Source organism: Diplotaxodon limnothrissa, linkage group LG16 (assembly GCF_057381915.1).
Source record: "Diplotaxodon limnothrissa isolate DT_005_m linkage group LG16, D_limnothrissa_male_GT1.1, whole genome shotgun sequence".
NCBI lineage: Eukaryota > Metazoa > Chordata > Actinopteri > Cichliformes > Cichlidae > Diplotaxodon > Diplotaxodon limnothrissa.
In genome coordinates, this window is record NC_140611.1 from 28,759,854 (window position 1) to 28,775,093 (window position 15,240).

The 15,240-nt window shown below is 38.1% G+C and overlaps 1 protein-coding gene across 1 annotated transcript in view; it reads left to right on the plus strand.

Annotated features, from left to right (window-relative positions):
- The first annotated feature begins 426 nt into the window (after positions 1-426).
- Positions 427-15,240, plus strand: part of LOC146616384 (ephrin type-A receptor 6-like) — a 196,143-nt gene continuing 181,329 nt past the window's right edge. Inside the window, exons 1-2 of the mRNA XM_085374051.1 lie at positions 427-505; positions 10,329-10,393. Coding sequence (XP_085230177.1) covers positions 427-505; positions 10,329-10,393 — 144 coding nt within the window. The remainder of the gene's footprint in view (positions 506-10,328; positions 10,394-15,240) is intronic.

Here is a 15,240-nt window from a genome sequence, read left to right on the forward strand (position 1 = left end):
AGCAGGAGTGAAAGTCTGTCACGACTCCGTGCGCTACAGAAAGGCACCACATTGCGTTTTAATCTGTACTTGAGATTTTTTTGTTAATATAAATGCATCAACCGCGAATGAAGCGCATGGGAAATCTCCAAAGTAGTTAGGTGGGAAGTGTTTCTCACCTTGTGTGAAAATTTGATTTCACTTTAGATATTTTGCTGAGTTTATTCAAAACCTCTCCGTTCCGCGCCATAGCTGCTACTGCCACAAGGTAAAGAATGGACCATCTCCGGCTGTGTCACCCGGCAGCTCTCTACCATCGGGATCAAATGTAAAGACCAGGAGCAGCGGATCGGTGTTTCTGGACCTTCCAGTGACGTGTTTTTATCTGGCTACAGCTACCTCTCGGCTAAAAATATCCAGACATAGCCGGTGATAGATGTTGCAGACATGAGTTTTGGAAACAGATTTTTCTTCGTTTCACTCTTTCTTGGAACTGCCCTCACTCGTTTCTGTAACTGCAACCAAGGTAAGACACATCCACAGGGCGATGCGCTTCGCTCCTAACATTCCCGACTTTGTGTCGCGTAAATTCCAACAGTTGTATCATCTTTCAGTTCTTTCCCACTGGTTTTAAAAATTTTCACCACACTTACTGTCTTCGGACGCATATTGCCGTTACACTACTGTAGGGCAGCAAATTAGCCCGATGGGACAATCGAGTTCAGCCACTAGACAGGTATCCTTAGTTCGAGCAAATCATAACTCATAAGTCCCGCAAAAAGCCATTCGTGTGAGTTAAGAATGAGAAGTTTCATAGCGATATTACTTTAAAAAAGACACCGGAAACGGCGAAAAGAAAGGAATAAAGGGGGGGGGGAGAAAAAAAGAAACTTAGATATCTAATATAAAATGCACATTCTACGTTTGTTTTCACGGATTACGCATTTCTATCTTTATTATTTTTCAGTTCTTCTACACAGACAAGAGCTGTGGCATAATCCAGATTGTGACTTTAAGTTTATTATGTTGCTGTTAGAGTTCGAAGGATTTCCTGGGTTGAGCTTTTTTCTGAACCTGACAAAATTTTAAAAATGATAAAATTCCGCTGCTGAAATGATATGTCGGTCTGCTGTAATTACACATTATACATTACACGTACACGTGCAAACACACCGGCACAGACACAGCGGCAGAAGGATTTAATCATTAGGTGGGAGAACGTGTGTGCGTCTGGTAGAGTATGTGCATGTCAGTTTTTGCGCGGTGAGTGTTGCAGTAGATTTTAGAAACGTTTCGAGTCTGAGCTGTCAAAGAGTGCATATGTAAATGCACTTGGATATAGATGTAGTGCTGAATGTAAGCGCGTGTGTATGTAAGAGAAATTACGTCAGGCAAACACACCTGCATGCATGCTTCTTTTGCTCTTGCATAAGTTTTCTGCCCACCTGTCTTTCTTTGTGATAAGTGACCACACTCACACAGATGCTTGTGTTAGAGTGTGGTCAAATGCTTGTGTGTCTGTGTGCGTGCGTTCCTCGATGGCTCCACGTGCACCTGCACACACAACTACTGCATCCGTGAGGTTTAAAATAGTCTTATTGATTGGGCACGAAATACAGCGGGATCTGCCCCCCAGGTTATATTTTATTGTTCTCTCTGTTCAATAAGAGCGATGCTACTCCCTGTTCTCCTAGACAGCTGCTACATAACAGCCTCGCTGTGTGTTTTTCTCTGCCACAGATTGAATGATTGAACTGATGTCTGCCTTCCACTGTACTTTAGTCTCTCATATTGACTGGTCTGGGACCTCGGTGGCACAATTGCAGTCGTTGTCTGCCACAGAGCGGTGCAGCTCAGCATGGGAAAACTGAAACTCTGATGACAAAGAAAAGTGTCTCGTAAGACGCCAAAGGGTTTCTCAAATAATTGCTTCTGTATTTGTCAAATTAAGACTACCTATGGTGTCTCTGTGATTTCACCTGCTTTTGGATGATAGAGTGTGGGCTATGCGTTCTTTCTGAACAGAGTATGAATCAATGTGGTAACCATTACTGGATAAGCAACTTTCACATTCAGTTCTAAAATCTAGTCACTGCATAACAACGAAGGAAAAAAATGAACAAATTTTTTGTTATTTGTTTTTTCCTTTCTGTTGGCAGGAGACAAAATCCAACCGAATTACATGGGGGGGTTAGTGTAGATCGTGCTTTTGAACACCAACAAACAGAACTACAAAGATTTGGAATTTCATAGAAAAAAATGGTCAGACTTCATCTGTTAGAAAAACGATAAAAACAGCCACTTTTTGCTCTGCCTCTGTTCACAGCAACCTATCGTATTCCTTACATGAATCCAACTAGGACTGCAGAGAGTTACTAACAAATCCCTACTCACTCACTGCCAAGTAGCACTTTTTCCCCATCAATAAATCTCTGCCCATAATACTATTTTTGGTTTTTCTCCCACCGTTCCCTGCCTTGTCAGTTCATCAGAAGAAATATTTATTATACTGAACTTTTACGAATCTTATTTACTAACCACTTTCTTGAGCTCTTGTAACATTTTGCTTTAGCCGAAAATCAGTTTATACTAGCTAAATTAGATGACGATGTCTTTGTTCCACATTTGTGAAATTGTTCAGATTGTTTTTGGTTCTTTCCAAAAAATCTCAGGCATGAAAATCAGGAAAGCAATCCTTTCTTGTAATATGAAAGGACCACATGCAAATGTCTTTTTAAGCTGGTTAAATGCATCTCACACAAACACAAAGTGCTCAGCAAAGCATGGTGTAAAACTCTTGGCTTAGACTCTAATGGTTATTCATTGCAATACTCAAAAAGATCTAGCAAAAAAAACAAAAACAAACTTGAAAATTATGATTCAAGTCTTTGCACTGATTTGTGGTGATGTCTGATTAAAGCTTTTGCTCTCAATGCTGCTTCCTGCGGAGCACCTTTATCACCATTATCAGAATAAGGAGATATTTATCAGCAGTGTTTTGTCAAGAAAATCAATCAGCCAGCACCCAAAAAAACATAACTCTGCACCTTTAACTAACAGGCTGGTGTGTGTGTTTTTGCACATATGATAAGCAGGGGCAATATTGTGTATTTTGATATTAGTTTCAGTATATGCAGTCTTCATCAATCAGTCAAAATATAATGACCGTTAGAGAGATTTCCCAGGATTTTTCTTAATTTATCGTGAATATACAGGTACCATCATTGTTAAGTGGAACACAATTGCTACTATGTATAATAAAAGGTCTTTCCACAAATTTCTCCTCCCTAGACTGAAATGGCTCCAGGCTGGAGACTGTTAATTTTCCCAGGGCTTGACCTCTTCAAAAGCATTCCTGTATTCACATAATTATCATTGACATGCACGGAATGACACATTTTTGTCCACCTGGTGAACAAGATTCATTTCATACCCCTGATGAAAATGACTCTTCAAAGTCACGAATGAGCAAGAAAAAAACACCTCAGTCCAAAATATTTTAAGCAGTGTTGCTTCTCAGACTGTTGTGGCCATTAGGCCTTCCCTGTACAGAATGAATGAACAACTGTTTTCTGGGTTCTGCTGCAGGAACAAAGTAGGCGCTTTTCTTTAAAAGCTGCAAACGCAATCATGCTAGGTTGGACCTAATATGCATATCATATAATATCATTTTAACACAGCATAAGATTGTGTGCAGCCACATTGATGAATAGGTGTGCACAAGATGATGACCGTGAGCGCTTCTCATGCATCTTTGTCAGTGGCTCAGCTCACCAGAGAATGCAAACAGCAGTAAGATGTACATACGATTTTATCCAGCCTATATCATTTGTAATTTCACAGTTAGATTTAGACACTTCAATTCCCAATCAGACGAGAGATCTCTGTCAAGTGCAGCAGGTTACAGCTCTCTTAGACACTGCAGCGCGAAACAGCAAAGACATACAAGACAGACTCAAACGTGTAAATGGAATACATTGAAAAGTATGTTTTTGTCCCTTTGGTTTTTTTTTTTTATTCTTTCAAATGACAATTGCAAAATAGCTCTGCTCTCTTTGGCACTTTTGTGGGTGTATCTGAATGTAGCCGTGAATGCCATGCTAAAATTACCTATGTCTCAGTGAAGGGAATTTTATCACTTTATAGCAAATTGATGAAGTCAGCAAGATTAAATATTCCATGTATGAAAATGGCTTATTTCTAGAATCAGTCATTTTGTATTTCCAGAACGTGATGCTGAAACCTGAAGCCCATATTGTGGAAGGTTGTTAAGAAATGTAGATGAAAGCTTGTTTTATGTCATCTACACAGTGTTGAACACTGTTAAAAACAGTGTTTTTTTAACAGTGTTAAAAACACAGACTTTTTGAATTTCCAGTTCTTAACTTTAGGTTTTTTTTGTTATTGTGTATTTACTTATTTTTGTATGTTTTTAAACTTGATTGAAGAGGATATAATTTATCATGCTGAATTCTTAGTTTTAGTGTTAAACTGACTTGCCCATTTAACTGCAGCATGATGCACTGACCTTTATTATCATATAACTTGGGATTCTTATGCTACAAATCTTTAGGTTTTGAACTGATATTCTGCTTTTAACAGATCCTGGGAATGATGGGGAGTGGGCCAGGGTGTGAGTTTTTTCAGATAAAACTTGGATTGATCTTCTTTTCATGGCATAAAGGGTAATTAATGATTAATTTATTAATAAAGGTCTGCTCTTTTTAAATCTTTGGTCAGTACTACCTACACTCTGATCAGAGATGGCAGTGCAGGTGTTTTGCATTAAATAACTGATGGGAATCACTTGTTATGACATTATTGCTTTACACGTGTCTATAACCACATTATGCTCAAGAGGGATCCTTCAGCATCCAACCTGTGTTGAATACTGGCACGTATTCCCTTCGCTAATCTCTCATTTAAATACACTTAGAGCTATTATCAGATCCAATGAAACACATTTCAAAGATTTGCTTTGCTGACATTTATTATGTTGTTGAATGTTTGGTCTTGTTTGTGAAAATGCACCGAAAAGTCTGTCATGCCTATCAGGTTGCCTTTGTTATGGATAGTTTTCTATTTCAAAGCATATCATCTCGTCATGTCTTTCAAGTGCAGCACTTTGTTTACACTACTAGAGGACAATATGCAATCCTGACTGAAATCATCATCCAAATCAATTTTCTAGTGTTTGTTCATCAGTTGTTATTGTTTATGAGGCTTTGGGTTTACGAGAATGTGTTTCTATGAAGCTTGCAAAGCGAAAGGTTCTATTAATATTTGGAATCAAGGCCTATTTTCCTTTTTGAGCTAATTTAGTCTGTAGACTACGTCACTACTTTAATAATAAGAAACGATGATGCTTTCATTATAATAGGAAACAGTGTTACTACAAAACATATGTCTCCTATCACACTTTACTTAAATATCACACTTTATTCAATACCCTAGTGTGCCAAATCAACCAAAGGATGTATGTTTGAAGACCTGCACTGTGTTTTGAATTCATACAACTCTTTTAGATTTTCACAGGACAGACACCTCTGTAATCCAGAAGAGTCTAATGTAGGCCCTCTATTCTACCAAAAGTGCACTTAACCTCCTAAGACCCAAACTCTTCCACAGCATGCATTTTTAATTTCTCTTTGATATTTGGGCATATTGGGGCCCGATGAATGTAAAAACAAAGAATTAACAGATTTTTTTTTTTTACCTTATTTTTGCTTTTAAGAAAAATAAGAGCCACATATTTGTTTAAAAATTGGATAGAACAGTAGCAGTATAATGTCCTCGTAAGTGGATATCAGGCCCATGTAGAGCAAAATTGAGTATTTTGGTCTAAATAACCCAAAGTGTGATGTCCACATATGTGGACGCCAAGTCCTAGGAGGTTAAAGACGCCTCCTTTTGTGTCTTTACATTCTATACTTTAAAGAGACAGTATTGCACACAACTGCAGACCGCTTTTCATCACTTTTGCCAGAACACTCATACTGCTTCCATATCTAATTGGCATAAAGTAGCACTTAAATAGACCACCTTTGGGTCTGTTGTTTGGGCTGCTGCTATTTTGGGGTATTTGTGTTGCCTGCAAAGGCTGTAGGCCAGACAAGAGATGTCATCATTCTAGTGAAGCTCCATATATTTATGAGTTGGCCAGCTCATGATCTATTTATATCTAACCAGAGGAAGTCCCAGAGGGCCTGCAGCTCCAGGCAGCATTTGTGGATCCTTCTCAGAAAGACAACTCTATGAAGAGAGCTATAGAAAGGGAGAGAAGATGGGCTGGATTAGCACCCAAGATACATTGCTCAGTATATACAGCATATACTAAAATATATGCACACCATCAATTACAAGCGCACACACACTACTCAAACTACTTTCTAGCTAAATTTCACAATACATTTTTTACTGTAAATCTTTAAATGAGTGAATATGTTTGAAAAAGCATCAGAGAAATGAAGGCACTTTTTTTTATTATGGTTTTTGAGCTTAGGTGCTATTGGCAGGTCACACCTTTAACTCCTCTACTGTCAGCTGAACTCCAGAGGTGTTTCATTTCTAAGTATCCTTTGTCTGGCTCACAAATAAAGAAGAAATTTCATGGTGCCACACTTTTCTTATAAAGGTGGGAACACAAGGCTTGAACCGAACAGTGCAATGTTGTCAGCCGAATACATTCACACTGCCTCCTACTGTAATGTACATCAACTATTCTTTATATATGGTGAGGGGAGGTGTGAATCTCCTTACTGCGGTGAACGACGCAGCCAACTCTCAGTAATTAGGCTATTCTCGAGGGATTGTGCTGCTTACCTGCCCACAGTAGCCTAATGGTGTCCATTAACAGCATTGGCAGAGACACCTAGTCTCCAATCTGGCATTGACACTGACATGGCACAGACCTGGCATTGGTGGGCAGAAATAAACACACAGAGATGCTGGAACTAATCCAATACCACCCGTTAGCAGAAATATTAAACTCAGCCAGTAGTGTAGTGAAGATGGGATTTGAAGATGAAAGGCTCAGTATGGTGTCCTTTCTTTTTTTCGGGGGGGGGGGGGGGGGGGGGGGGGGATCAATAGAGTTATATATATCAATGTACATTTTCTGCATTTACTCTTGAACTATAGCGGTATAAACATCATGTGGTACTCACTTTGTTTTCATTTTTCCTAATGAAGTTTACAAGAAGAGTGATGGCCACAGAAAAAGAGGGCGCTACTTATTTAAACTCTCAAGAAAAGATAAGATAAAATGTTTCATTATTTTATTGTAATGTTTTTATTACATTGCATATAAATCTCACAGCAGACAATATAATGAGTTGAGTTTCCATAAATCTAATTAGAAACTAAGGGGGGGTTTGTGGTGTAACTTGTGGTATATTAAACTCCAGTTTGAAGCAATTTCATGGCCAGGTGAGGCTTTTTCCCAGATAAAAGACCTGGAGTTGAATCCAAGTGTTAAACAGTTGGTAGCTTTTCAGTGGAACTCTCAATATAAGGCCCAAAGAGATGTTAGTGCAAGCAAGGAAGGCCATCATTAAGCTGAAAAATAAATAGTTAAATAATCCTATGAGAGAGCTAGCAAAAACTTTAGTCGTGCAATCTAGTACATTCTTAAAAAGAATGAATGCACTGATCCGATCTGCAAAACCAAAAGGCCCACAAGACCACAGAAGACACCTTTAGTGGATGATTGCAGGACTCTTCTTTGGTTAAGAAAACCCTCCACAGCATCAAACCAAGTTGACAGGTTCTTCAGGAGTGAGGCAAAATATGGAATCAAGCCACACCTTACCAAGGGTTTACAGCAAGGTGCAAACCACTGGTTACACTCAGGAACAGGAAGGTCATACAAGATATGTGTTGCCTACATGTGTTGCCTATAGCAACACGTGTAGGACTGATTAGAACTAATAAGAGTTATTCAGTGGTCTGATAACAGTCGAGATGGGCTGTTTTAGGGTTTTGCTACCTTTAGCCTGACACTGAGGAAGTGAACGAAGCACTTAAATGAATGTTTCTTACCCCTCACTGTAAAATTCTGATTGGGTATTGTCATCACCCTGTCGGGAGGGCAGTCGACAGGGACACCCAAGTTTGTGAATGTAATACCTTGAGAAGGAAGTCACCTAGGATTTTGAAATTTACACCATAGATGTATCCACTAAAACTCTCAGTGACCTCAGCCTCAAGGTCAGTAGGCAGAGGTGAAGTTTTTTGAAAATCTTTCAAATCAGTGACATACAATTTTGAAATGCATACAAAAGATGCAACTACTAGGAGGCTGAGGGGTACCAGTGTCCACTGCCAGTATTTTTGTTGTTTCATGTTGTCTTATTTGAATCTTTTTGCTGACAACTCTTGGACTTTTGCATTTTGAATCCAGCTATGTATGTGGATTTTCTGGTGACTAATCAGAGATTCTACTCTTAAAGTTCTCTCTTTATGGATGAGGAAACATGTGAGCCAATTTGCAGAGGGCTCTGCAGATATTCTGGTCATCACAAAGATTGTTTTAGTTATTTATTTTTTATTCATTTTGATTTTTTCCTTTTGTTTTAAATCTGTTCTACTACTTACACAAATTCACTGTATTTGTTGCCTTTTTTGTATTTGTCAACTCTGTCAGTGCTAAAAAAAAAATATTGTCCTGAATGATTTGGGTCTTGGATGCTGTGAAATGTGCATTTCTTGATCCAAAAGTGGTTTTACATTATGTCAAAAGTGTATGTACCATTCCACCCCTCTGAGAATCCCAGTCAGCAGATATTTGGACAATCTCTGTCAGCCAGGCTCCATCAGAAGTGCACTGTGTGAAGACTGGGAAACAGATGCAAATGTCTCTTCTTCTTGTCTGTTTGCCCTGATGTTAACAGAGGACATATCACATTTCTTTTGACTTCACATTGTAATTCGCAAATGGTCGTAATCACAATATCACAGCACTGAAATGGCTTTCTTTGATGTACATTTGGTTGTAATAACTAGCTATTCTAGAGTAATGATGTTAATGGAGATTTATTCAGGGAATATTGTCACTGATAAAGATCTGTGTTGCTATAATGAGTCCCCCGAGGACCACTTACAGCTCTAAATGGACAGTCATGACTGACTGACACTTAAAATTCAGTCTTTAACTTTAAGTCGAAATTACACTTTGGTTTGTCAGAAATCGTGTCGGTACTGATATGGCGCTATTTGAAAAAGCAACATTTAAGATCTAAGTCAATGATTTTTGAAGGAAATATTTAAAGCTGAATTTTTGCTTCTTGTGATCATTATTAAAGGTAGAAAGGTAGAAGCCTGGGACTTCCAGTGTTAAAAGAGACAAGGGAACAGTTTTGAATAAGTCTGTTGAGACTAGTGTTGTTATTGTTGATGTTTTTGTCTGTTAGCATTGATTCTCTCCTTGAATACTAATTCTTTTCCTGTACCCACTTAATCATGCAGTGCATACTCACCTAATAGGGACATACTGTAAGAGACTGTCACACATACTGTGTATTTGGCACTTTTGACAAGGTGACTGGATGGGCTCCATGTAATATTTATGGATTCTGAAAATGCATCAGGGTCTTTGTATAAAATCTGTTCCCTACTGTTGTCACATGTGTGGGAAAACTTTTTTTTTTTTAATTTGTGTTATTATGCTGCTATCTCACTGAAGGCAAATTCTGGAAGACACAGTTTTTTCTTTTCAGTGTAAATCACTTGTCACCGGGAGAAGTGCTTTCCTCCTGAATTATTAAATCTGTTGTCCTTGAGAGCATGACAAAGTATTGACAAGGATGACAATATTTTCCCCTCTAAAATAGTATTTTTTAACACTACTTGGAAGTTTAAAGTCACCTGACAATGATATTATTATGCTGTGCCATGATTTATATCATTGCTTTAATTTATATGCAATAAAACATAGCAGGGTCTTGACTGATGTTTGGCACAATGGAACATACACTTTACTAGCATAGGAAGGATTGATACATCACTTATAGTATTTCATGAAAAGTCTTGATCATCGCCAGTAGGAGAGCATATTGTGGGTGAGATTGAAGTAAAGCTATGGATAGCAGAGGAGGGAATGGCCTGTTGACAGCAATTTGACTGCAATCCATCAAACTTTAAATTGTGTTGCAAGTGGCAAAAATGTTGCTCCTACTGTACACGCAACTGTGCTCATAAATATTCATCCAAGAAACTCATTTTCGTTAATATGAAAAATGTCTAGATGAACACGTTTTTGACAGATTTTTCAATTTACAGTGTGAAAGAGAACTTTTTATGTGTTCCCAGATGGCTAATGTATGTATTTCCTCCTCTTATTCTCATTTCAGTTGTGTTGCTGGATACAACGTCTGTGCTTGGGGAGCTTGGATGGAAGACATATCCAATAAATGGGGTAAGAGGGGAACCTCTGTCCCATGTTATTTCATTTATTATTACTGTCCAGAATGTCTTGTTAAAAAAGGAATAGCTACTGTTGCATCAAGGAGATCAACTATATTGATTTAAAGAGGACAAAATTGGTAGAATGATCCTTTTGTGGATTCGTTTTGTATTCAGATTACTCTGTCCTCACAGAAAATACAAAATAGAGGTGAGGTTTAAAACCTCCTACTATGGTGTTCAGTTTCGTACTCCTGATTAATTCCTGTCTCGGTGTTCTGGGAATCCATCCTACCTGACAAACCATCCTACTCATTGTTTCGGCGCACAATACGAAATTAAGTGGCAAACCGTCCTACCTTTGTGAATATTAGCTAGAAAAATACTCTTACGGGTAAAATTAAGTGCCAAACCATCCTACCTTTGTGAATGTGACCTACAAGCATACTTTAACAGCTAAAGTTTAGTGGCAAATTGTTCTACCTTTGTTAATCTGAGCTAGAAGCATATTTTCACAGCTAAAATTCAGTGGTGAACCATCCTACCTTTGTGAATATGAGCTAGAAGCATACTTTCGAGGCTACAATTAAGTGGCAAATTGTCCTACCTTTGTTAATAACAGCTAGAAACATACTCTGACGGGTGAAATTAAGTGCCAAACCATGCTACCTTTGTGAATGTTACCTATAGCCATAATTTAACGGGTAAATTGAAGTGGCAAACCATTCTGCCTTTAAGAATATAAGCTACAAGCATACTCTGATGGGCAACGTTAAGTGGCAAACTGTCATACCTACTTAAATTTATGCTGGAATTACTCTGTGACAGCAGAAATGTGCATAAACTACCTAGGGTAGGACATTTTGCCAAAGTAGGATGGTTTGTCAAAACACCATTTCTGTCACGTTTGGGCCACATTATTCTTTAATTCACACATGCTTTTTTTTCCATATTAAATATACATTCTTAAAATGTTAAGAATTCTTTCCATTCTTTCACGATTCATTTTGCCATCTTATTCAAAGTCCAAGAATGTAGTTTTCAACTTTTCTTTTAAACTTAGGTTGCCTCTCAGCATAGAAACAATAACTGCTCTGTACCCTATTTTGTGTTTTTGTCTGTCAGCTACACCAAAGGGATTTTCCAATTTTGTTCAGACAGTAAATGCTTGAAGCCCAACAGCAATTTCGTGTCCACCTGAAAATCAGAACTTTGGAAAAAGCAGCAAGTGTCAAACAATTCCTGTATATTGCCTTGATAAAATATAGATGCACTGACAACAAACTGGAACATCTTCAGATCAAAACCTTCACACTGCATCAAAAGCTTTCTCTCACCGTGCTGACACAATACCTAAAAGTCTATTTGAAAATGTCTTCAAGCAATAAGGAATAGCAGTGGAATTGCCTGACTTCCACCACTTTGCTCATATCCCGGTCTTTCCTTCATGCCAATTAACTATGACACGACCCAATTCGTGGTGGAACCTAAATACAGGAAAGAGGGAGAAGCTACACTAAAACTGTGAGGTCCATAAGTATTTGGACATTGATCTCTTTACAATGTCACAGTGTATTTAAAATAAGATAATCAATATGTGATTGAAGTGCAGACTTTCAGCTTTAATTCAAGGAGTTTAAATAAGATTAGATAAAACTGCTAAGTAATTACTACCATTTTTATATGTACCAAATAAAAAGAACATCATTTTAAACCGCAATTGTTGTTCATACATGCATTCAGTGTCTGAAGTATAGAACCTGTGGACATCACCAAATGGCGCCAGGTCTTTCCTGCACCTTCAGTTGCTGCTTGTTTGTGGTTCCCTCAGTTTTTTTTTTGGAGTAGCTGAAAAACATGCTCTATTGGGCTGAAATAAGGTGAGAGACTAAGCCAATGTAAAAGATGCCACTTCTTTGCTTTGAGAAACTCCTGGGCTTTTTTTTACAGCATGTTTTGGGTCATTATCCATTTGCTCTGCAAAGCGCTGTTTGATTAGCTGTGTAGCATTTTTCTGAATCTGAACAAAGAGAGTAGCCCTGTGTACACTTCAGAATTCATCCTGCTACTTTTATCTGCAGTCACACAATCAGTAAACACTATTGACCACGTTCCACTGGCAGCCACACATGTATATACTGTACCATTCCCTCCACTATATTTGACAGATGATAGATTAAGTTAATTTTGTTTTTCATTTAGTCTTATTTAGTCTAATTTCATTGGTTCTTGAGTGTAACCAGTGGTTTGCACCTTGTTGCAAACCCTGTGTTTTTACATTCAAGAAATTGTCTCTTGATTGTAGACTTTGAGAGTGAGGTCCCCACCTCCTTGAGAGTGTTTTTGACTTGACTGGATGTAGTGAAGGATTTTTTCTTTACCATGGAAATCCGTCATCTTGCACTTTAGTTCTACGACTATACCAGATTGTTAATTTGACCACTCCTTGACCACAACATTTTATGGGGGTCTTTATAAATGGGTGTATAAAAAAAGTATATATTTCAGAATTAAGTACTGAACTTTTGTTAAATACCCCAGAATTGAATTTACAAGTCTACACTTCCATCATATCTTGACTGTCTGCACATCTTGACTGTTTGTAAATTCATGGTGTACAGAGGCAAAATAGCAAAAACTGTCATTATTTCTACCCACTCAAGTGTGAGTTAACGGAACTTCTGTTTTTACAGTTTATAAGCAAGCTCATCACTTCTGTAAAACAAAATAATATTGAAAAGAGTCAATTATAAGCTAGTTTTAAAAATAATAATTAGTTCTTTTAAACTCTGTATGACCATCTAAGATTTGTACTTCCAGGGAGCTAATTATAAATTAATGTTATGCTACCAAACTTTAGACTTCAATATATCCTAAAGTTTGCTGTTTACTTTCCCTCTGGTAAACATTTTGATTATATTCTCATGTCACATGAGAGTTTATTCTCTAATTGCCTGAGTCTGACGACCTTGGATCCACTTATAAGAAAGTTTCAGTAACACCAGCCAACAGTAGCAAAAGCAGCAGCACTTACCAACAGCAAAAGTTCAGGATATCCTCAACAACTCACCTCAATATCACCGTCAGTGGTCAGAAGTGAGTTTTATTGACTCACCGACCCATATCGGACTCCTTACACAGGCAGTTTTACAGCCTCCTCCAGAATAAATAGGTGTGGACACATTTGGAAGCTGAGGCAAACAGTGGACTGACAGTCTGTACTTCCTACAAATGAAAGCCAGCTGGGGTGTTAGAGGAAACTTAGGTTAGAAATGGTTAAATATCACAAAACATCCCAATGATATTATTATTATTTAAAATGTTCTTCCTGATTTATTGTTATTCAAATACATTAAAATGTAGCGTGTACAGAGATGTTTTATATAGAGATAATAGATGTGGAAAACTAACAGCCATCTGTGGCCATTATAGTGAAATACACAGAGTTGGCCATGGCCTTTGATTGTTGGGCCCCAATAATAACCGTTTTATGACAACATTGACATCAAATACATCCACTCTTACGAGCCTCTGTTTGCCTAGGTTGTGCACCTCTTGATTTTTGTAATCTGCCTCATTTTACAACTACAACTGCAGCTGGGTTGAAGACACAAGTGCAAGATTGAGTTTCTGTACTGATAGGTCATTAAAATGTATAGAAAAAAAAAACCTGACACAAAGATTTAAAGATTACACAAAGGGAGATGTTGCAATAGTTTGACTTTGTGTAAAATCCATCCATTTGTAGGATCGCATCAGATTCACTTTGTGGAAAACACTTTGAAAAAGAGAAACGTCAGCTCTGATGTGAAGGTATAATGTGAGTGTGGAAACATCTGCTGTATCGTTCAGAGGAATAGGTACTGATGCCATAAGAGCACTCATTAGCATCCTTACGCTGAACTGGATGGATGGATGGATGGATGTTCACTTTGCTTCATTGTGGCTAAAACCATGTGATTTTATTACTAATGTAACTAATTGGCATTGTGATTGTAGGAGATACATTATAAATGCAGAAAATAAACCCAAAAAAGTCCTTGCCTGAAAATATGTAGTTTCTCCATAGAAATAAATAATTACATGTATTCTTTGAAAGTAATTGTGATCAAATGGTGTCACGACTTCACCCCCACCCGTCTCTTTCTGTCTCTCCCCACATGGCCCTTGGTGGCCCATATCAGGGTTATGGAGGTGATTACATCATGTAGGTTATGGTGACAGCCGCCCAGAGGGTTAGGGAGGAGGGAGCGAGGCTACTGTCTTCATGATTGAGCTGTCAGTCCTCTCCCCTCCTCACTCATCCTCTGTCCTCCGATTTACCATTAATATTTAAGGCATGAGGTGAGAGGCCTGAGGGAAGGTGTGAAGATCTGGGGAGGTAAAATAGTTTAAATCCCCCACACTACCTGGAAGCAAGCAAGAGCAAGTCAATCTCCACCATATTAGACACAGCTTGGTATCAGGCCAATACAGCAGCGCATCATGTAGCTGCCTATCAGAGTTGCACACTAGTTCTAGTTTTGGGCATAAACTGCTGTCAGTCAGTCCTGCCCAGTACACCTTAAAATAAATTCATATGGAGTTTCTGTCCTAAAATAATTCCCCAATGATGAACTTGCAAAGAATATAGCTGTGTATATGATATGAAATTGAACAGGAAGTGGAAATATATATATATATATATATATATATATATATATATATATATATATATATATATATATATATATATATATTTGTGCTGCCAGACGCTCGTGGAGTGCAGTCAGCTTCTTCAGCCAGTAGGCGTGAACCATGTCGGGCCCTGGTGCTGTCCAACTCTTCATACTGGAGACCCTTTCTTGGATATCTGCCACT